General features: G+C 32.8%; 1 protein-coding gene and 1 pseudogene across 2 annotated transcripts; one reads left to right on the top strand and one right to left on the bottom strand.

Moving 5' to 3' along the window:
- The first annotated feature begins 10,603 nt into the window (after positions 1–10,603).
- LOC148568844 (uncharacterized) lies at positions 10,604–11,334 on the top strand. The gene is made up of 3 exons (XM_088484798.1): positions 10,604–10,672; positions 10,887–11,120; positions 11,257–11,334. Exons 1-3 carry the CDS (start codon positions 10,604–10,606, stop codon positions 11,332–11,334), a joined length of 381 nt encoding a protein of 126 aa, XP_088340924.1.
- A 4,987-nt stretch (positions 11,335–16,321) lies between these two features.
- On the bottom strand, positions 16,322–18,038 carry LOC107639568 (malonyl-CoA:anthocyanidin 5-O-glucoside-6''-O-malonyltransferase pseudogene; annotated as a pseudogene). Its single transcript, XR_015881296.1, has one exon. The product of XR_015881296.1 is annotated as a malonyl-CoA:anthocyanidin 5-O-glucoside-6''-O-malonyltransferase pseudogene (transcript).
- Between the last annotated feature and the right edge of the window lie 6,234 nt (positions 18,039–24,272).

Raw genomic sequence — 24,272 nt, 5'->3', positions numbered from 1 at the left:
TGCTTCCCATGTAAAGGACAGTACAAAAGATTGAGATAATGAAGAACAAATATAAATTAAAAAATAGATTAAAACATGGATTAGTATGTAGGTTTTGTCAAATCTGGTGATGTTGGTTTCCTTCTGACTTGGAGATCGACTAAGTGCTATGATGACCTAATTATAATTCTTATATGACCTGGTGCATTATTTTTTACTAATCGTAATAGTGGGTAGTGTTAATACTTAGTTTTATATTTTATAACATACTCTTACCATTTTATTAATTGCATCAGTGGGTAGTGTTAATACTTAGTCTTATTTTTTTAATGTACTTATTTGATTTGCAATTTTGACATTGTATAGGTACGTTATGAAAACAATCTTATTATTGAACTTGATATTACATCCCGAGAGAAATTCAAACGTATAGAAAATGACCTTGCACGACTTTGGGAACGTAAGTTAAACAAGACTTCTATAATGTTAAGTTTACTCGACCATATTTTTACTAAAATTCTTAATAGGTTAGACTATTTGTTTGGCTATGATGTAACTTTCAGGCGTATCTCAATACAAGACTCAAGAGACAACAACAGAATCAAGGGAGGTAGCTCCAAATTCAATGGAGAAAGAAAATGTTAATACTAGCGATAGCTCTGGTGAGGTTGTTTCTGCTGCAGACAAGGTCTCCATGCTATTGTATAACCTTAATACTAGAGAGAATGAGGGACCTTGTGTTAGAATGTCTCCCTAAAAGAGGAATGGGTGATTCTTAGCTATGGGCACAATATTTTAATACTATGGGTAGTGCAGTAATTTAGTTAAAGTATTTTGATTCAATTTTGTTTAGGATAATTTGATTTGGTTTTTGTATTTAGGTTGACGGGATAAATTTTTAGATTGATAAGGATTTTTGGATTCATGGTTTTTGAGTGAGATGTGTTTGCTTATCATAAATAACTCCAACCTTCATCTTACTTGTTCATACCCTGGGTCGAGTTATCCGATCCGGGATGTTTAGCGATAAAGCGACCGACCTCTTCAAGTCAGACTATCCGACCTCTTCTCAAAGAGCTCGGCCAAATTGACAGAAAAGCCCAATAAAGGGCCCAGATAAAGGAACACGACCCAAATCCAAAGGCAGCCCAATCCTATAGAGATAAGGGCGATTCCCTTGAAGATAAGATGACCTCACTCAAAGATAAAGATAAGATAAGATAACTAACTTATCTTATCTAAAAAGGTCACTCCACACCATTATAAATACACTGGAGCACCCAGGTATAACTCATACTCTGATTCTACTAAAAACCTACTTAATACCCTTGCTAACTTAAGTATCGGAGTCCCTTGCAGGTATCCCCCACCCTCTGGTAACGAAGGATCAGCAGCGCAGCCAAGCTCAATAAGTCGGATACGATAGCTCCGGCCACCACTCACAGCCGGACACGTCATCTCCGATCAGCACAGAAGATCTCATCCGAGATCGACCTACAATTTCAGGTAACCCACGGAACATTCGGATACGATAGCTCTGGCCGCCACTCACAGCCGGACACGTCATCTCCGATCAGCACAGAAGATCTCGTCTGAAATCGACCTATAGTTTCAGGTAACCCACGGAACATTACTTAAGTTCTAATGGCCTAATTTTTGTTTTTCCTGAAATTTGGTTCTTATTTATTATTTTTTTTTTGCATGAATTTTTTTTTAATGGTTGAAAATGGTTATTAGTAATGTGTTCGCAACGTAAATTTGAGAATGCAAAGTAGAATAATTCACCTAATATGGCATGATAATAATTATTTTACTAATGATAATAATTAATTTTTTTTAACTTTAAATTTAAACAGAATTGTCCGTGTGGACATTATTAGTATAACCTAATATATATTACTGCAGAGTAAGGATTTATTTTGTTCCTATAAGTCAAATACTATAATTTTTTCTGTATGGACAGAAATAAAAAATTTTAACTATTATTATTATTATTATTATTATTATTATTATTATTATTATTATTATTTAAGTGTTTATTGTTATTTTTTTCTGTTAATATTTTATGTAATAACTAATACATACTAGCTAACCCGTAGTAACAAAAATCCTTTGTTTAACCCCCTAAATGACCTTACCCAGTCAAAATTGTTTCTACTCCTATTGTTAATATTGATTGTATATTCTTATTGTTGCTGCTGGTAATTGTTGTTCATCTGAATTTGTTAACTAATAATTGTTATTGTTGCTGCTATTGTTAATTATTATTCTTGGTGGTGTTTTATGGTGAAGTTGATTCTTTATTTTTCACTATTATTGCTCTTCTTTCTTCTAATATTTGTTGGCTGTTGTTACTGTGAATTATTTTTTTTAATTCTGCTTAAATTAAAAAATTTATGTAATCAAAATAGAAATATATTTTCTTAAATTATGCTTTCATATGTAAATATTCAAAAATTGAGAACTATATAAATCCAATAGAATTCGGGTATTCATAATATTGCTGCTGCTAATTGCTTTTAATTTGAGTTTGTTACCTATTAATTGTTATTGTTACTGTTACTGTTTATTGTTATTCTTAGAGGTGTGATGGGGTTGATATTAAATAGCTGCTGTTTTTGTGAAAACTTTCATGGATGGAATAAATCTTTTCATAGTTTTTGAAACCTTTAAATATGGTGCAAAGGATACGGTGAATAATTATGCTTGCATTATTATCTTGAAGGCTGCTGCTATTTTTTTCTTTAACCTGTTATTGATTCAATGATTTATTGTTATTCTATTTTTTGGTTTTGATTTATTATTGTGCTGATATTTAATGATATAATTATTCTGTCATATTTTTTCAGTTTGATAATAGTATAAGTGATAACCTTGGTGGTACCTAGTATATTAAGATGCCCAGGATAGGTCGTTACACAAAGACATCAAAGTTAGACACAATATGTCAGAAACCTCAAATAGGAGCGGTTGCAGCTTCATCTTCCCATCAAGTGGACTATCCAAATGTCCCGTCCAGTGGTGATGGTGCCCCCGTAGCTACATATTTACGCCTATTTCGTCCGCCCCGTAGCGAACCACTGACCTACACAAATGGTGTTCAAAACTCGAAGTCGGGCGATGAAGACTTAGACCTAGAGACAGATGAGATATATTTCTTTGAGCAACAAGTTGACAACCTATTTGCTGAATCGGAGGCTCATAAGTGCAAAGGACACAAGACTGCTGAATTTTGATAAGTTAAAACAATTGGTATATGAATCTTGAATTTTTTATAGTCAAAATGATGTATGCTCTATTTTTTATGATTTCATCGCATCTTTGTCACAATGGTTACTCACGCAAATTTACTTTTTTTTTTTTGCAGAATCCGATGGCACAATCAAACAAGCTCGTTTGAGTGTGAAGGAAGCTATGAAGCCACTAATGGTAGAAAGATCGTACTCAACTTCAACGGGGAAATGCAACCAATTAGAGATAAAGTTGGTATACTGAGTGGCGTTCTTAGATTGCTAGGTGTTGACTACAATAAATTTACAATCTACGAGAAAAACTGGAGAAAGATTAGCTCCAAGGACAAGATTTATAACGAATGTGTAAAGGGAAAACCTTATAGTGTTGTTGAATTAGAGAAAATTAATTTGACAATTACTAACAATTTAAATTTACGGTTGTAGGAAATGTTCCATTTTGATGAAGATAGTATAGGAACTATCAAGCGTACAATATTAAAAAGTATAGGGAGATTGATGAGCGAATAATTTATACGCTTTTTGGCATTGTTTTTAGTATGTTTTTAGTAAGATCTAGTTACTTTTAGGGATGTTTTTATTAGTTTTTATGTTAAATTCATATTTCTAGACTTTACTATGAGTTTGTGTGTTTTTCTGTGATTTCAGGTATTTTCTGGCTGAAATTGAGGGACTTGAGCAAAAATCAGATTCAGAGGTAGAAGAAGGACTGCTGATGCTGTTGGATTCTGACCTCCCTGCACTCAAAGTGAATTTTCTAGAGCTACAAAACTCAAAATGGCGTGCTTCCAATTGCGTTCGAAAGTAGACATCCAGGGCTTTCCAGAAATATATAATAGTTCATACTTTGGCCGAGTTTAGACGACGCAAAAGGGCGTTGAACGCCAATTCTACGCTGCAGTCTGGAGTTAAACGCCAGAAACACGTCACAAGCCAGAGTTGAACGCCAGAAACACGTTACAAACTGGCGTTCAACTCCAAGAATGACCTCTCCACGTGTAAACTTCATGCTCAGCCCAAGCACACACCAAGTGGGCCCCGGAAGTGGATTTATGCATCAATTACTTACTTCTGTAAACCCTAGTAACTAGTTTAGTATAAATAGGACTTTTTACTATTGTATTTTGATCTTTAGAACATCTTGGGACGTCTAGTTCTTAGATCATGGGGGCTGGCCATTCGGCCATTCCTGAACCTTTCACTTATGTATTTTTCAATGGTAGAGTTTCTACACTCCATAGATTAAGGTGTGGAGCTCTGCTGTTCCTCATGAATTAATGCAAAGTACTACTGTTTTTCTATTCAATTCAACTTATTCCGCTTCTAAGATATTCATTCGTACTTCAATATGAATGTGATGAACGTGACAATCATCATCATTTCCCCAGGAACGCGTGCCTGACAACCACTTTCGTTCCACCTTAGATTGAATGAATATCTCTTGGATCTCTTAATCAGAATCTTCGTGGTATAAGCTAGATTGATGGCGGCATTCATGAGAATCCGGAAAGTCTAAACCTTGTCTGTGGTATTCCGAGTAGGATTCAGGGATTGAATGACTGTGATGAACTTCAAACTCGCGAGTGCTGGGCGTAGTGACAGACGCAAAAGGAGGGTGAATCCTATTCCAGTATGATCGAGAACCTCCAGATGATTAGCCATGCAGTTACAGCGCATCAGACCATTTTCACAGAGAGGATGGGAAGCAGCCATTGACAACGGTGATGCCTCCAGATGATTAGCCATGCAGTGACAGCGCATCGGACCATTTTCACAGAGAGGATGAAAAGTAGCCATTGACAACGGTGATGTCCTTACATAAAGCCAGCCATGGAAAGGAGTAGGACTGGTTGGATGAAGACAGCAGGAAAGCAGAGGTTCAGAGGAACGAAAGCATCTCTATATGCTTATCTGAAATTCTCACCAATGAATTACATAAGTGTTTCTATCTTTATTTTCTGTTTATTTATTATTATTATTCGAAAACTCCATAACCATTTGATATCCGCCTGACTGAGATTTACAAGATGACCATAGCTTGCTTCATACCAACAATCTCCGTGGGATCGACCCTTACTCACGTAAGGTTTTATTACTTGGATGACCCAGTGCACTTGTTGGTTAGTTGTGCGAAGTTGTGAAGTTCTGTTTGGACCATGGTATTGTGCACCAGTTGTTGGCGCCATTGCTAGGGAGAGAACGAACAACAAATTTTACAACCTCAGAGTAACAATTTCGCATGTACCAGAGATCTTGGAAGGAAATGAGGAATAGGTTGTACCATGACTATTACGACTTAGAAAAGACGATTGAACAAAATATTGAAGAACACCCACCGAGAATTATTACTGATAATTGAAGATGGTTCCTTGATTATCACAATAGTGAAGACACAAAGGTAATATATTTTTAATTTGTAACATAATAAATCTATTTATGTTTCATTGAGTTGGCCAAAAATAGTGTTTAGTAACTTTTACTTTTGATGGCATGATTGGATAAGAGTAGGAAAAACGCTATGAATCGATAGGAAAAACTACACTCACACTAGCGGTTCGAAAAGCTTGGTGAGGCGTAGAGAAGAAGAAGTAATTTATGTTTGAATTCACTTTTTGAACATCTCTTTGTCTACATATTCACTTTTTAAACTATATTGTTTCAGTTAAAACTACAAGAGAGAAAAGTTGGTAGAAGAGAGTTATGGACCTCAGTACACAAATGACGTGATGGTTCCTATATCCATGAAGAAGCTCGGGTTATTGGTGTAACTAATACTTTGAGAATCGTTATGTTATTTCCCATAGTTTTATTATAAAATTGTGGTGAATGTTTATGCGGTTGTGCTCTAGCTCGTAAATGCTTATGTTTGCTTATCTATGTGTATAGGAAAGAATTGTGGACATTGAGTAACATGATAAATCCTCTAGACTGTTGTCTCAAAATGATTCGCTTACTCAAGCTCTCGAAAAAGAGCACCTGGGTAGAGTGCGTAGTGTTGGTTTTGGACAGACTTCTAGTCAACTCTTCGGTACGATTTTCTATCAGCCGAGCGATGGAGCTCCCAGAGAGGAGATCCAAAGAATACTGCTTGAACTACAAGCAAAGCTGGTGGCTGAGAAATTAAAAAGGAATGTAGTGGAGGGTAAAATAGCAGCCGAAAAGACAAAAAGACAGACAGTGGAGGATGAAGTAGCAGCCGAGAAGATAAAGATGTAGGCAATGAAGAGTGCTCTGAGATGTCTAATTCAAAGCCAAGGTGGGGAGCTGCCAACAGACATCATTGCATGGATGAATTCCTTGGAGGGATAAAGTGAAAAATAGATCTTAGGATTAGATATTCTTTTTTTTTTTTGAAATATACTTTTTTTAAGTTGACTATGAAACTCTTAATAAGGGATACACTTTATTGATATTTATATGAATATATGAATTTACTTCATAGTTTTCTTTAATGCCGTTTCACCATCAATCTATATTTTTAGAGACAAAATAATAAGATTTGTAATATTAAAAAAATCCAAAAATTGACAAAAATAAATACATACATAGTATATTCAAATAAAAAACAATGGCGCGGTGATTTGCGGTGCAAAATACACTATTTTTGCGACAATTTAGCCAAGAAACTAGTGACGGTTACAAAAATAACCAAAAATAAATTTAGAAATTTCGCATTATCAGATAGCTAACTTCCGCCAAATAAATTTTTAAAAAATAGCGCTCCTCAAATAGTGGCGGTTCATGACCGTCGGTAAATATTGTCGAATTCAAGATTGGCCATATAGCGGTGGTGCAAAACCGCCGCTAAATCAACTGGCGCGATATATTGATTTTGCAACGGTTATACCAGCAGTTCATAAAAATTGCCGCAAAATCAAACGTTCGTACTCTAAACCACAACGTTTATCGAACCGCTGATATGCCATTTTAGGATGATTACAAACTGCCGCAATTTTTCAAAAAATTATCGCTATTCGGCGTGTCTTTTGTAGTGAAAGACACTATATAACTCATGAATACAATTACACAAAGAAATAAAATTATTAAATACAATCACACAATCACCTAATACATACATTTACCAAATTAAAAATATACATTTACCAAATTAAAAAAATAAAAATAAAAACTGTGGTTATCAACCAAATTCTAGTTGTATAAAAAATAGTAAGAATGGAGAAGGAAAAGGAGAAAGAGAATGAGGTATGAGATTGTATGAGAGGAGATAAAAAAAATATGTGAAGTGAATATTGATTTATATAATAAATATAAGAATGAGTGATGAGTATGAAAAGAGAAGTGAATGAGCTAGATTTTAATTAAATTTATATCTATTAAAATGAATTAACATTAATATTGAAAGCAATAGTATAACCTATGATGAGCAGATAATTTATACGCTTTTTGGCATTATTTTTACATAGTTTTCAATATGATTTAGTTAGTTTTTAATATATTTTTATTAGTTTTTAAATAAAAATCACATTTCTGGACTTTACTATGAGTTTGTGTGTTTTTCTATGATTTCAGGTATTTTCTGGCTGAAATTGAGGGACTTGAGCAAAAATCAGATTCAGAGGCTGAAGAAGGACTGCAGATGCTGTTGGATTCTGACCTCCCTGCACTCAAAGTGGATTTTCTGGAGGTACAGAACTCCAAATGGAGTGCTCTCAATTGCGTTGGAAAGTAGACATCCAGGGCTTTCCAGCAATATATAATAGTTCATACTTTGCCTAAGTTTAGACGATGCAAACTGGCGTTAAACGCCAGCTTTCTGCCCTATTCTGGAGTTAAACTCCAGAAACAGGTTACAAACTGATGATCAACTCCAAGAGAAGCCTCTACACGTGTAAAGCTCAATACTCAGCTCAAGCACACACCAAGTGGGCCCCGGAAGTGGATTTTTGCATCATTTACTCATTTCTGTAAACCCTAGTAACTAGTTTAGTATAAATAGGACTTTTTACTATTGTATTTATATCTTTCGGAACATCTTTGGACGTTTAGTTGAGACCTTGGAGGCTGGCCATTCGGCCATGCCTAGACCATTATCACTTATGTATTTTCAACGGTAGAGTTTCTACACACCATAGATTAAGGTGTGGAGCTCTGCTGTTCCTCACGAATTAATGCAAAGTACTATTGTTTTTCTATTCAACTCAAGCCTATTTCTTATCTAAGATATACACTTGTTCTTCAACCTGAGGAAGGTGATGATCCGTGACACTCATCATCATTCTCACCCATGAACGCGTGCCTGACAACCACCTCCGTTCTACTTGCAATCGCTTAAGTGCATATCTCTTAGCCTTCTGGTTCATGACGCATGGTTGCCTCGCCTGACAACCAAGCCTTCCATTCCATGAGATCAGAGTCTTCGTGGTATAGGCTAGAATTATTGGCGGCCATTCTTGAGATCCGAAAAGTCTAAACCTTGTCTGTGGTATTCCGAGTAGGATCTGGGAAGGGATGGCTGTGACGAGCTTCAAACTCGCGAGTGCTGGGCGTAGTGACAGACGCAAAAGGATGACTGAATCCTATTCCAGTATGATCGAGAACTGACAGATGAATAGCCGTGCGGTGACAGCGCATTTTGGACCATTTTCACTGAGAGGACGAGATGTAGCCATTGACAACGGTGATGCGCTGCATAAGCTTGCCATGGAAGGGAGTAGGAATGATTGGATGAAGACAGTAGGAAAGCAGAGGTTCAGGAGGAACGAAAGCATCTGTATACGCTTATCTGAAATTCTCACCAATGAATTACATAAGTATCTCTATCCTAGTTTATATCTTAATTATGTTTTAATTATCAATTTTTTATAACCATCTGAATTCGCCTGACTGAGATTTACAAGGTGACCATAGCTTGCTTCAAGCTGACAATCTCCGTGGAATCGACCCTTACTCACGTAAGGTATTACTTGGACGACCCAGTGCACTTGATGGTTAGTTGTGTGAAGTTGTGACAAAGTGTGATTCACGTTTGAGAGCATCAAGTCTTTGGCGCCATTGTTGATGATCGCAATTTCGTGCACCAACCTACATAAAAATAAAGAATATATAAGAGAATATGAAAAGTTAAGGTTAAAAAAGAATCCTATAATATTATATAAAGATAGATTGTTATGAGGATATAAAAATATAATGAAAATCTTATGGGATTTTTTATTTTAATAAATAAAATAAATATATTAATTACCGAATTAAATAATTTCAAAAGTTATTACCGAAATCCGTCTCCTTGCCATATCTCGTTTACGCTGTGAACGAGATGCATTTACATGTATCTCGTTTACAGTGTAAACGAGATATGGCACGTAAACATCACACGTGTATATCTCGTTCACACTATAAACGAGATATGTATAAATGTATCTCGTTTACAGTGTAAACGAGTAAACGAGATATGGGCAACGTCATCTCATGTACAGTGTAAACGAGATACGTGTAAACAATTTTCCAGCAACTATAAAAGGATGTCTATCCTTTGGGATTCTCCACATTCATTTCATACCTTCTTCTGTTCTATTTTTCTCACAAAAAGAAGGCAACAACGGCCAGTAATAGCGTATACATAGTTGTGTGTGTTTACCCCAATTGTCGTATGAGAAATGGTGACAATGGGATGGTATTTGAGTGTGAGAATCCGATTCTATTGCAGACTTAGCATGTGAGTTCGTTGTCCGAGTTTAGGAGTTTGATATTGATAAATCTTGGGGGCACCGAAACGAGGAAGGGTGGGCTATAGGTTGTTGGCACCGCTAGGTAACGGAGTGTTCTGGCTTTGACTATTTTGGCTTGTAGGGGACAAGCATGTGCGACTGATGTTCAACATCCATGGGAGAATCATGGCGGAGCAAGTGATGGAGCTTTCTGCCATGGTTGGTGATGTTAGTGGCGGTAGTTCTATTCACTCGACCTACATACAGGATGACCGACCTCTCGCACTACCACCCATTCATGTCGCGATTCCAGTGGAGGACATGGAGGTGGGTGAAGAAGACTTTGATGAGGAGTACGTTGTCGACAGTGGCAACAGTGATTCTTCCGAGGGGGTGACGAGGAGGAGTTTGTACCGGAGACGCCTGCTTAAGTAGCTGTACGCTATGTTTTACCTCCCCCCACCCAATTTTGGCACTATCAGATGTATCAAGTCACTATCATACGTTAGATCTGGACGCCATGCACGATAGAACTCCTTTTTCTAGCATAGGGGTGGAAGATTACAAGCTAGATGGTGGGATAGAGTTTTGGGTTGGCCACAGATTCAAATGCCGAGATGCAGTGATGCAAGATGTGAAGAACTACAGTATTCGTCAGAGTACAGAGTACTAGGTGATCGAATCTGACAGACTAAAGTACCATGTGCAATGTCGTCAAGCTGCAAATGGTTGTCCATGGAGTCTCCGTGTTGCCCTTCGATGGAACCTCGGATACTGGTGAGTTTAAGATTCATTGAAGCGTACTTAGTAGTTCATGGAGTCTATACATTACATATTTTCGATGCATGCCACATAAACATCGCTATTTTATTTCGTCAGGGAGGTCTGGAGGGTTGGAAGAGTTCACAGTTGTTTAGCACACACCATTTCCCAAGACCACCGACAGTTAGATAGTAGTCTCATCTGTAAGGTCATCTTGCCGTTGATACAGCCGAACCCCTCAGTCAGCATTCCTGTCCTGCAAGGTGCCGTCCAACAAAGCTATCACTTCAAACCCTCCTACAGAAAGATGTGGATGGTGAAGCAAAAGGCAATTTCTCAGATCTACGGGGACTGGAAGGAGTCATACAACAAAGTGCCAAAACTACTTCAGGCACAACAAAGTTGCTTCCCTGGGACTATTTGTGAGCTACAGATCACACCATACTACGATGGGCACCGACTGGTACGTGATTGTAGCGTGTTCGATAAATTATTTTGGGCTTTTCCATCTTGTGTCGAGGCTTTCAAGCATTGCAAGCCGTTTGTGTCTGTTGATAGCACGTATTTGTATAGCAGATATGGTGGGGTGTTTCTTATAGTGGTGGGCACAAGATGGCAACAACAATATCCTACCTATTGCTTTTGCCATTGTGGAGTCTGAGAGTACCGAGTCATAGTCCTTATTCCTAACTATTCTGAGACGCCATGTCACCCCGTAAGAAGGTTTGCTGGTTATCTCCGACAGGTCGCATGCCATCAAGGCTGCACTCAGTGCCAATGATAGTGGTTGGCATCCTCCGAGGGCGTTTCACGCTTACTGTATCAGACACATGGCCGCTAACTTTATGACTCATTTTAATTCGGCCGAGGGCAAGAGATATCTTATAAACGCCACGTATAGTCCAAGCAAGGTTGGGTATGAGTGGTACATTGATGCTTTGAGAGGAGTTTCCCCATCGATGGCGGACTGGGCTATTCGTTTCAACAAAGAGATATGGCTTTAACACTGCGACAGTGGTAGGCGGTTTGGTCACATGACTACCAATCTGTCCGAATGCATCAATGTCGTTCTGAAGGGTACACGATACTTGCCAATTTCTTCCATCGTGCGCATAACGTACAAACGATTGCATAAATTGTTCATCACGAAGGGCAGAGAGGCACAGTCACAGCTGGCTGCTGGAAACCGCTTCTCCCAGAAGCTGCTAACATCCATTGAGAAGAATAGAGAAGGCATCCCGAAGATGCGTGTTACTCATTACGATAGGCGGGCGACTGTTTTTGTTTTAGAGGAGTTGGAGTCGTTCGAGGGTTGGTTGCAAGGTTCATTCCGTGTCCGTCTTTCAGCGGGTACATGTGACTACGGTCTCTTTTAGTCTCTCCACTACTCGTGTCGACATGCCCTTGCTGGATGTTCCGCTGCTAGCATTTAGTGGGCCCCTTATGTTCATCTAGTTTACAGACAGGAGGCAGTCTTCAAGGTGTATGAGATGGAGTTTTCACCGATCACGGATGAGTCCCTGTGGCCAGAGTGGTATGGGAAATTGCTACGTCCTAACCCACGCACTCATGCGGCGGAAGGCCACTGGGATACCCGTGTTGACTAGATTCCGAGGTGACATGGATGAGGTAGAGCGACAGGAGAAGCAATGTGGCCTCTGCAGGCAAGTCGGTCACACTAGACGAGGTTGTCCTAATCAACCCATGGAGGATCCTTAGTGTAGATGGTACTTTTAGAATTTGTTCATCCATCTCATTGTAGTAGTTTGTTCATCTTGTTATTTCCTTACTTGTTGTACTTGTTATGTTATGGTATGTCATCTTTTTATTGCCATTGTAGTACTTGTTATGTTATGTCAAGTTGTTGTTAACGTACGATCTAGTTGAATTAAGTACCCGCTTATAGTTGTGCACTCTTATGAAATAAACAACATGTAAATATAATTCGCAATGTAGGATATATAATGCAAATGGAATATAATAGCAGTAAGTCTATAATTACAGCACATATACGTAACAAACAACAATAAAGTAACCAACTACCACCGAGGTCCTTTTTCTTTAAATTACAGAATCACGACATACAAAGACATGCAACATGACTACAAAACAGATCCTAAACCCTCAACATATAGTAACACATCAGCGGTGGTGTGGATCCTGATAGTGGCGCTTGTGGCCGGTACCACACAGTGGAGGCTGCATCTAGCACTGAGGTCGGGTAGGTCGAGGATCTCCCATATGCATTTGCTGAATAGCAGGATCCTGTGGAGGTGGTGGAGGAGGTGGAAGAGGCGAGACGTTGTATCCACCTGAGTATAAAACTGTGGCGTATTGATGGTGAGACGGTGGATCTGATGGAAGGGTAAATAGAGGCCGTAAGGAGGTCAGTAACATACCATAGTCGTACGACGGCGGAGTGGCATATTGTGCACCCGGCCGATACCCCGCCGCATATGACGGTCCAGATGCAGGCGATATCTTTGGCATCCAGGATGAGGTATACACGGGCGCAGATGGATGCTGATACTGTCTGACACCCTACTCTTTCCCAGTACGGAATGACTCTGCTATGCGCTGCATCGACGCCGGATCAGCGGTGTGAAGCTAGAAGGCATCGTCGAAGAATATCTCCTCCACCATCTGCTCCTCCTGATGGCTGCTAGATGGTCCTGCATCATACCAACCGAGTGGTGATGTGTCCCAGATGGCCCGATGCTGTGGCCCTCCTGATCCGGATGGAGGATGCGGTGCGTAGGCTGCTGGAGGTGGAGGAGGAGGTGAAGGAACTGGAGGTGCATCCTCGCTATCTAATGGGAGGTCTCCATGATCCTCCTATCGGTCATACTCTGCCTCCTCGTCGAACTCAAGATCCAGACGCACCCGACGAGGCCTCACCCTCTCCCGCCTAACCCCCTCCCCCGGTCTCCGATCTCTAGCACCCATGTCCCTCTGAGCAAATCGTCGAGTATCAACCCTAACCTCAGTTGCCCGCCTACGTCGATCCGGCACGCCCCGCGGTAGGTGGAGATCATCTCTCGAATGGCTGGCAGCGAGTAACTCGACAAGCCTCGGATCCTCTAGTACCTCCTCGCCGAACAGGTACCTCATACGGCAAGCCCCACGCCACCAATCATAATACTCCTGCATCGGCCTGGTGTCAAACGTGTGGACAATGGAGATCCTGTGACCTATGGCATACTAACTATACAATCTATATTCTACTTCTTCATTATTACCCTAACCACAGCTACATACACACATTCATCTATATAGGATTTTTTAAAACACAATAACTTAAAACTAACCGCAAAGTCGGCTGCCCCATCGTAATGCGAAGTGTCGTTAAGCCTGTTGATGTCTCTGTTGTTACCAGCTGCGCGCGCCATCGTCATAAGTATCGATTATATGCTCAGAAAGGGGTAAAAGGGAAGATAAAGTAGTTGAAAAGTTCAAACTAGCGCTCGGTCAAATTTTGTAAACGAGTTATATATATAGCCGTATCCAAGCCATATTTCGTTTACACTGTGAACGAGATGCATTTCAACATATCTTGTTTACAGTGTGAACGAGATATACACGTATGACGTTTACGTATCTTATCTCGTTTACATTATAAACGAGATATGACAATGTGATGGATTTCAGTAATAACTTTTAAAATTATTTAATTCAATAATTAATACATTTATTTTATTTATTAAAATAAAAAATCCAAATCTTATACTATAATGTAAAAATAGAAGATTGTGCTCAAGTCATGTGAATTGGTTATTTAAGCCGACATGACAGATGACACAATAATAGAAAACTAAAAAACTAATAGTACATCTAAAAATTATTTTAAGTTGTATCTTAATATATTACTACCCAATAGATAGGGTGGTATAAACTCCCGGCCCGGAGTGAAAATTGGTAATTTTGGTTTTTGTTAGCTTTCTTTTATAACACAAAAATAAATATAATTAATTCAACTTTATTGACATCAACGCATGATGTAAATATAAAGTTCCAAACATTTATCTAGCTATAAAACATTAATTTGTATATATTGATAACTCATAAATAGATTAGTAGGTAAATGATGCTAATCAGATATTGCACGAGTAATACAAATATAAAAAATTCTTTAAAACATTGCGTATGTTTTGCTTTTAAACAAGTGTTTTAAAATAAAGATATTAAATTAAACTGTATATTTTTCTACTCAATTTGTTTTTTTATATGTTACTTTTGACTTTTTCTTTTTCTTTTTCATTCGATATATCTCCCACTCACTTTTTTTTTTTTTTTGCACTATTTTTTTTTGAATTATCAATTATATTCTTAATAATCAACAAATTCATTTAGAAGCACGCCAAAAACTACTCTCATTGTTGATCATTAATTAAATTTTATTTAGTGTTTTATTATATTACTCTTGTTTTCAAGTTTTCTAATAATAAATATGGATTTAGCTAGAATAATTGATAAAAAGGAACGAGTTGAGTAATTTTTTAAATTCAAAAAGTTTTTTTTTCATATGTTTCTAACTAAAAGCATATTTGATTCATGGTATTAAAAATGTTTATATATATATATATATACTACTTTTAAAAATTAAAATAAGTGGTTATAAGTATTTTTAAAATATGCGTTAGGAAAGTAATGTTATATAGCCAACAAATATTATTATTTTTGTCAGTACTTAATCAAAAATAATTTGTATTCATATATAATTTATACTTATATTTATTCTAGTTTGTACACGTGAATTAATACAATTTTTATTCATAATTTTTAAATTTTGTACATATAAATTAATAAAATTTATTTATTAAAGACAATTTAATATTTATACTAATTAAATAACAACAAAAAATGCTAAAAATTATTGAGCTCCAAAACTTTCTCTGCATTAAATAATACGCTACAATAGTGGTACCAAAAACTATCCCAATTAAAAAACTGATCAGATATCTCTTTATTTTTATATTGATATAATTATACAAAATAAAAAATAGGTAATCTATTGTAATTTTTTGTTAGCATTATTATTTACCAAAAAGATATAATTCATTCAAAGTTCGTATTCTGCCAAAATCAGTCATACAAGTAAATATCAAATTACACAAAACATTTATTTACAAAATGTTTAATTCTTATATAGTGGTAACGTATAAACAAACTGTAGATAAGTACGCTAGCATGAATAATGTAAAATTAAAAATTAAAAATAATAAAACGCTATATTTTATATTAATTTAATTATTTCTTTAGTTTTATAATACCTAAACTTAAATTTATATAATACATATTTTATATTTATTTATTATCAGAAATGTTAGATAACTAATATATTTTCTTTATATTTATTTTATATTAGAACCAATACAAATCAACTTTCTTTTTTTTTTTTTTTAATACTGACCCTAATATTCTCTATTTATTATAATTACCTGTGCGAACTTACGGATAAAAATAAAATACTCTAGTTATTATCTAAAACCTCAGTTCCTGAATTTCCGACTATATTTTAACATGAAATTAAACTCACACATGTAAAAGGGTATAATATAACATACATCCAAGAAAATTTTCGCCCAAATTTTATTGCCCCACTTACTAAATACTAGAAATAAATATTTATACCATTTTTTCTATTATATTTTGAAGTGTATATATTGTTTTTTTTTTTTAAGAAACAGTACATATTTATTATTTTTAATTTTTCACTCACTTTTACATTAAAAAAAATAGACACAATATAGTAAAAAAGTGGTAGAAATAACACAACTAGCTATGCTAGACGTAAATAATCATAGCTTACAACGATTGAAGTCCTTCATTGAAAAAGGTAGAGAAAGCTTCCATGTCACTTTTCTTCAATGCCAACCCAATCTCTATTCCACCATTGTTATCCTTATTCTCCGAAAGAGAAAAAGCTCCTGTCTTGTCCGTTGAAGTCATATCCACTTTCTTAGGCTTTGCATAACCAAAATCAACATCATAAACTCCAAACCTAGGAGATCCAGCAATGGAATATATCTTTGCTTTATCAGCAAATTTACGCATATCCTCAAACCAAGACTCTGCTCCATTCATTACTAACCCATCTTCAACCCTTTTCAATGCTTCAACGATTCCTTTCAAAGCAACGATGAATCCATCATTATTTCCCAACAGTATCCCTTTTGTCTCTGCCTCAACCTTTTCTCCAGCAACGCAATTCCCAAAATATGTTGAAACAATTGGAGGGTCTAACCTTGTTCTACAATCCACACTAAAAATAAGGAACACTCTTTCAACCGCGTTTTTCAACAAGTGTTGCTCTTCTGTTTTGACCAAACATGATAATACATAAGCACAAGTAACCGAAAAACTTGAAAGTTTCACATTTTTTGATCCTCCCATCTTGGATTTTGCATGTTCCTTGAGCTTCATGATCTGTGTGGGGTTCAATTCAAACAACGCCTTAACCCCATATCCTTCTTTTGCAAACTCATTAGGAAAATCCCACACTTTGAGACTTCGGTTATTTGTTCCACCATGATTCATCCATGAATCTGCATAAGCTTCACCAATTTTTGTTGGGTCCCTTATCACTGACCTATCCAAAAATGGTGTTAGATTCTCAGGTAATGGTAACGATGATGGAAAAGATGGTGATTCTAATAGCTTGGAGCATGTGTAGGACCATGCTTTCATGAACAAAGTTGAAGACTTTCCATCCATGGCTGCATGGTGTGTTGAAATTCCAACGCAAAAGCCGAACTTTGGGAACAAAGTTACTTGTAACGCTAACAAAGAAGCTTTTTCATGAGAATTGGCCAATTGGGGTACCAAGGAATAACGTTGTGAAGCATCACATAAATTAGAACAAAGTTGGTCAAAAAGGTTAACATCGTGATCATTGGACTCTGCTATGGTTAAGGTAACAGAATCTTCATTAGGGACATAATGAATCATCGGTTTGGGAGAGTCTAAAGGCCAAATAATGTTACCAACGAGGGGAAGGAAGTGTTGGAGTGTGAGGGAAAGAGAGTGTTTAAGATTTGGAAGAACAGAGTCGTAGAACGAATTAGAAGAAGGGTAGTTTGGGAATTCGATGAAGAAAAGACGCTCAACGGGTGGGAACCGTAGCCATAATATGTCTAAGAAGGTGAGCGGTATAGAGGTTGGAGAAGTTGTTGTTGTTCCATTTTGTGGCGGTGGTGAAACAGAACAAACTTGCACAACTTTGAAGGATGAAGGTTCTGGCATGGTGGGATGGTTCTTGTTGTTAAGGAGCAGTAGAAGATTGTCCAAATAATTGAAATTTATAGCAAGGAGATATGTTGTTTTGGGATACAGAGTATAAATGTATTGAGCATACAGAGAGAAGAAGTAAAAGGCCTAACAAAACACTTGTGAATTTGTGATGGGTCCTCTAATATAGAAAGAGAAAAGTTGGAAGGTCAGTAAAATTTATTTTTAGTTAATAATTAATTAATAATATTTAAAAGTGTAAACTAAAAATATATTATTGGATTGTTAGAATTTAAACTAAAAAAAATAGATTAATCATTAAAAATACTGTCTAAAAATAATAAATTTGGCTGATCTACAAATTTTTTTATATAAAAATATTTAAATAAAATGCTTATTCTTTGTACAAGAGTAATATGTATAAGAGTTCTCACCATGTAGTTTAGGTTTATATAGCATTTATTTGAGAAAATAATACTTTTCTCGTGTGTGAGAATTGAGATATTTAAATGACTTTTTTTAATTTATAATATATATATTTTTTGTGTAAGATTTAAATAATATATTTTTTAATATTTTTGAAAAAATATTATTCAATAATTATTATAATCACATATATAAATTAGTGATAATTATTTAGTTAATTTAAATAATAATGATAATTATTATTTTAATTTGTTTAAAATATTTAATTTAAAATTTTTCTATATTTTATGAGTAACAATAAAATATTAAAAATAAATAAAAATTATTATATTAATAATAATAAATATATTCTTATTGTTCTTATTATTTGAATTAATAACAAATTATCATCAATTTATAAATGTAATTATAATAATTATTAAAGAATATTTTGGTAACGAGGATGAAAGAACATGACATGTTATTTCAATTTTAAAGGAGAAGAGACTTATACATTTTATAAATAAAAAAGTAGAAGAATATTATTTAAAAATTTCTTAAAAAAAAAGTGTCACTTTTTCTATTTATTTATTTATTTAGACCATTGTATGGCGTTTACTAATTATATTTGTGGTAGTTATAATTTTTGAAGAGTTTAACTAACATTTAAGAAACATATCAAAATTACTATTATATAACTAGGGGTGTATATGTATGGATAGGGTAAAATCAGATTTATTTTTATTTGAATTTGATTTTAAATAATAACTAAATCTATTTTTAAAATTTTTAATTAATTTTAGACTAGGTAAAATTATATTATTTTTTTATTATATTAAAAATTAGATCTAGACTGATGAAATTTAAGTCTTGATAAATTTTATATAAAAAAATTATGATATATTTATTTATATAAAAAAAATATACTTATTATTGAGAAGTTGATATTTATATTTAAATTTAAAATATATATACTTTTTTTTAATTCTTTTAGGGTGTATATAGAGTCGGATAAAATTAGATTCACCTTGATCTGGATCGATCTTAAATAATGACTGGATCTATTTTTTTAGATTTTTATCTAATTCTAAACTTAATAAAATTATATCAAATTAGCTTCTAAAGTATTTGAATCCAAACTGAATCATATACATCTCTATTAATAAATAAATAAAAAGTAATAATACATAAAAGGTTTAAAAAGTTAAACTGAAATAAAGTAAAAGAAATTAAAAACCTTACAAAATAATATATTAAATGTCAAATTTTAGACTTATATAGCAGTGTGTGTCTGGAAGAAAGGAACATTAATTAGGAATAACAAAATATCTGCATTTGTGAATATTTACGGAGATTATCTACAATGAAACGGAGATTGAAGTATCCGTTTCAAGAGGATCCGTAAAATTCTCGAAAAAAAATAATATATAATTATAATATCTTTATTAGATATTTTTAATAGAAATAGAATATATATATTTATATATAAAGTTGTGACATATATTGAAATAGAATATTTTTAATTATTATATGATTTTAATTTTTAAAAAAATATTATTTGTGTAATTTTTTAATTATGTTTTTTGATGGTTATATAAAATTAATTATTTTAACATTTTTATTAGATATTTTAATAGAAATTAAAAATAATGACCATAAATGTACTAGTTTTAAATGTATTCTCATAAATTTAATGATTATAAATATATTATTTTTATAGTATTATTTATTAGGTATAATCATTAAAATTAAGGTGTTTGTTATGGTACCTAAAAGATATTTTTTAATTGATAAAATAAGTTAAATAATTCATTTTAAATTTAAAAGTATAAAAGTTAAAAAATTTTAAATATTTTAAAGTTAATATAAAAGATAATTTAGGTAAAAGTTAAGTACTAAATAAAAGACACTACAGAATTAGCCTAAAATTAATTCAATAACTATAAATACATTCTCACATTTTTATATAAAAATGTCATTTTCATGTTTTATATATATATATATATATATATATATATATATATATATATATATACAAAAAATACAGTTGAATAATTTTGTCACTGACAAAAATACACCCGAATTTTGTTATTGACAAAAATATTCTCAAATAATTTAAAAACATAACAAAAATATTCAACATTAAATATGTATTTTTCAAAAAATATTTTAGAGATTGAATTTTGATACAACTTTTTGCAAGTATAATTAGAAAAATAAGATATTATTATTGTTAAAAATTGGTGATCTTTTACTAAGTATATAATTTTTTTGTGATTTTTAAAAAGTATTGTTAGTTGTTGACCTAAAAAATCACAAAAAAATATATATTTAGTGAAAAATCACCAAATTTTAAGGATAAAAAATCTCATTTATCTAATCATGCTTGCAAAAAATCGCATCAAAATTCAATCTCTAAAATATTTTTGAGAATACATATTTAATATTGGATATTTTTGTTGCGTTTTTAAATTATTTAAGAACATTTTTGTTAATAACAAAATTCAAATATATTTTTGTCAATAATAAAATTATTTAAGTGTATTTTTAGTGGTTTACTATATATATATATAGATATATATATATATATATATATATATATATATATATATATTTATATATATATAAATATATATATATATATATATATATATATATATATATATTAATGTAATCCTAATTCATTCTTAGAATTTGTGGAAATCATTTTTATTTTATTTTATTTTAACTGGTATATTAGAGATATTATCTGTATTGATTATATTGAATTTATGTTAAAATTGTGTTTAATATAATACATTTGCTTAATTGTATTGAATTTTATTATGATTTTGTTAAATTTTTTAAAAACTTAATATCTATTGATATTACCATATTCGTCTCTCCACAAAAGAAAATAAAAGACAACCGGTAATAAAAATAAGACGAAGATAAGAAACATTTTAGTAAAAGGAAGACAAGGACGAATTCTCTCCCCATAGAGAATTAGAGATACATTGTCATTTCTAATATCAAATTCTTATCATTTGAGGTTTCGTCAATCTTCATTATTTCTTTTCAGTCATTCTATTGCATGTTATTTATTTATTTTCCACGACACTGAAGTATAAGACACGATATAAAGACACACGTTAATATATATTTAAGTTTGCAGACAAATTATAAATAATATTTTTTTAGGTTAAATATTTTTTAATTATATAAAATATTTTAAATAATATTTGTATTAATTAATAAAAAATACTAAGAACCAAACTTTTAATAAAATAAAAGATAAAAAATTAATTAATATTAATTTAAACATATATAAAGTAAATGAAATAAAAAATAAAATATTAATGCTCTAATATTTCTCATAGTTAATGATATATATCTATTTCTAAATAATGTATGTACTTTAAATATTTAGATTTAGATTAAGAATAAAGTTAAACATGTTGTATCTGATTTTTTTTTTTTTAATTTTTATTAAGATACACTGAAAAGCACTCATATCTAATGATTATTGTGTTTGTATTATATTTGTCATCTGATATATATACGTATAAAAACAAGAATAATTCATGATTAGTTTGGATAAATAGTTTAATTAAATTTTTTTTTAAAAAATAGTTTAGAACAATAAATAATTATATTAAAAGTAATTTATAAATAAGTTATTTTGTGTTTGAATTTTTAATTTTAAAAATACTTATTTTAAAAAAAATGTGATAAAAAATAATAGTATTATGAGAGAAATTATTTTTTTTAATTTTTCTATAAACTCTTTAAATAGTTTCTTAAAAATTATAATTTAATTTTAAAAATTATACCAAATATTAATACTATTATATTTTATAAATAAAAAACTCAAAAAAATTTCTTTTACAAATGAACCCTCAATTGCTAGATTATAAGATATTCTATTTGGAGAAACAAAATAATTAATAGTCTTTCACTCCTTTGCGCACGAGAAGAACTTTTCAAAGTAATATTCCAAAGAAAATAAAGTGCACACGACGGCAATAAAGAAGACTTGTAATCTACTGTGCGTCTATAAATATATATATCGAAAAGGAGGAGAAATTTGGGCCATAATTTTTTTAAGAAAAAAAAATTTATTATATATTTCACTTTATTTTTAATAATTTTCGTAGGGTGTCAAATCAAGCTTGTATATGACTTTTCTAAAAAAAAATGAATTTGACCTAAAAATTACTTAGTATTAAAAAATATAAAATACTCAATAGTATTAATTAAATCGTGGTAAATAATATAAAAAAAATACAATAAAAAAACAAGTAAAATAAATCATCTTTAAATAACTAGAAAAGTTGAATAGCAGTCCCAAAAAAAAAAAAAGCAAAATGCGTGAAGAAAAAAATAAGAATAAAATACGTAAAAAAGAAACGAAAGGATAGGAAAATACAAAAAGAAAAGAAATAAAAGGAAAAGCAAAGGAAAGAAAGGTAGACTTTGAACACTCAGATGTATTTATACTTTATAGTTCTCCTTAATTTTAGGGTGACTTAGATTTTTGTAGAAGTGATCAGGTTAAAGTCCGTGATTCCTTCTGAACTTTGCTTATAGACTTATAGACTCAGAATGCTTATAGACTTGGATTTTTTATTATTTTTAAAGTTTAATCAAGATCTCTTATTAGCTTAGTTAATTTCACATTTTTTGTTATATTATTTTAACAAATAATATATATATATATATATATATTCCCAAAGAGTCTAACAAGTAACTGATTTATTTTAGCAAACACGTTGCTAATGTGGTATATATTCAATTCAATAGATCTCATTCACATTATATATTAAAAATAAAAATATTAAAAAATTATTAAAATTTATTATCTTTTATTAATAATTAATTATTAATATTTAAAAATATAATTAAAATATATTGTTAAATTATTAGTGAAAATTATAGAAGGCTTAGAGAAGGGAGTTGAATCTATGGCATTTTTTTAATTTAATGAAATAACCCTTTAATTACAAACTTTCAGTCTGAATCTGTTTGAATTCAGCAGCGAAAATTTTATGAGACAATTTCGTATTGTCTCACGAATATCAAAAAACAGAACAGAGAAAGGAAGAGAGAAGCTGACACCATCATGTATCCTGGTTCAGTTGCCTTGTGCGATACAACTTACATCCAGTCTCCACCACAACAGTGGTGGAATTTCCACTATAGTTAAAGTATTACATACACCAATTCCAAAGGATTGACACAATTCTTTCTCTCTCAAGTTCTAACCTAACTTGACTTGGTTATGCTAATACCTAACTCTTTACTCTTAGTGCTAACCCAACTAAGCAAGGGGTACCTCACAGGTACATGATACAAGACAATAGAAACAACTTAAAAAAATCTGAAATTACTCTAGACTTTTCTCTCAAGTGTTTCACTCAACCTTTTATCACTCTTTGGCTTTTTTCTTGAGCTCTCTCTTTCAGCCTTTTATCACACAAGAAATTACAGAAAGATATACATAAAAAATAAAATTACAATCTGTAAAACATGAAAGAGATTGATGCTTCAACAGCCTCTTTTGCTATGAGTTGAACCGGGTTGAGCAAACACTAATCAAGTTCTTCATATTGGCGGAATCCTTCTTTCTCTCGATAGCACTGTCCAAAATGTTGAACCTTCTCAGGAACTCAGGAAGCTCTCTATGAAACACTAACTTTGGTTCTTTCTCCTTATCTTCAAAAGAGTAAAAAAATTTCTTTTGTATCTCCTTGCATGTTGCTGAGTTGCTCTCTTCCAAGTCAACTCCTCGAGCTGTGTGCTACCAACTTACCATTTCACTCTTTTCAATTAATTCCTAAATTAGGAATTTTGAATCTGACCTTCTTACTTGACCGAAGACCTCAGGGAAGCAATGAAAAATTTGTTCAATGGTAATCCCAGATCTGAACCATTAAAAGTGTGATTTGACTCTAAGAAACTTTGTGAACCATTGATTTACAGCAGCAGAGATCAAAGACTTCTT

The sequence above is a fragment of the Arachis ipaensis genome, chromosome B4 (genome assembly GCF_059453495.1).
Source record: "Arachis ipaensis isolate K30076 ecotype BB chromosome B4, ASM5945349v1, whole genome shotgun sequence".
NCBI classification, from domain to species: domain Eukaryota; kingdom Viridiplantae; phylum Streptophyta; class Magnoliopsida; order Fabales; family Fabaceae; genus Arachis; species Arachis ipaensis.
This window is presented reverse-complemented; position numbering and strand designations above follow the sequence as displayed.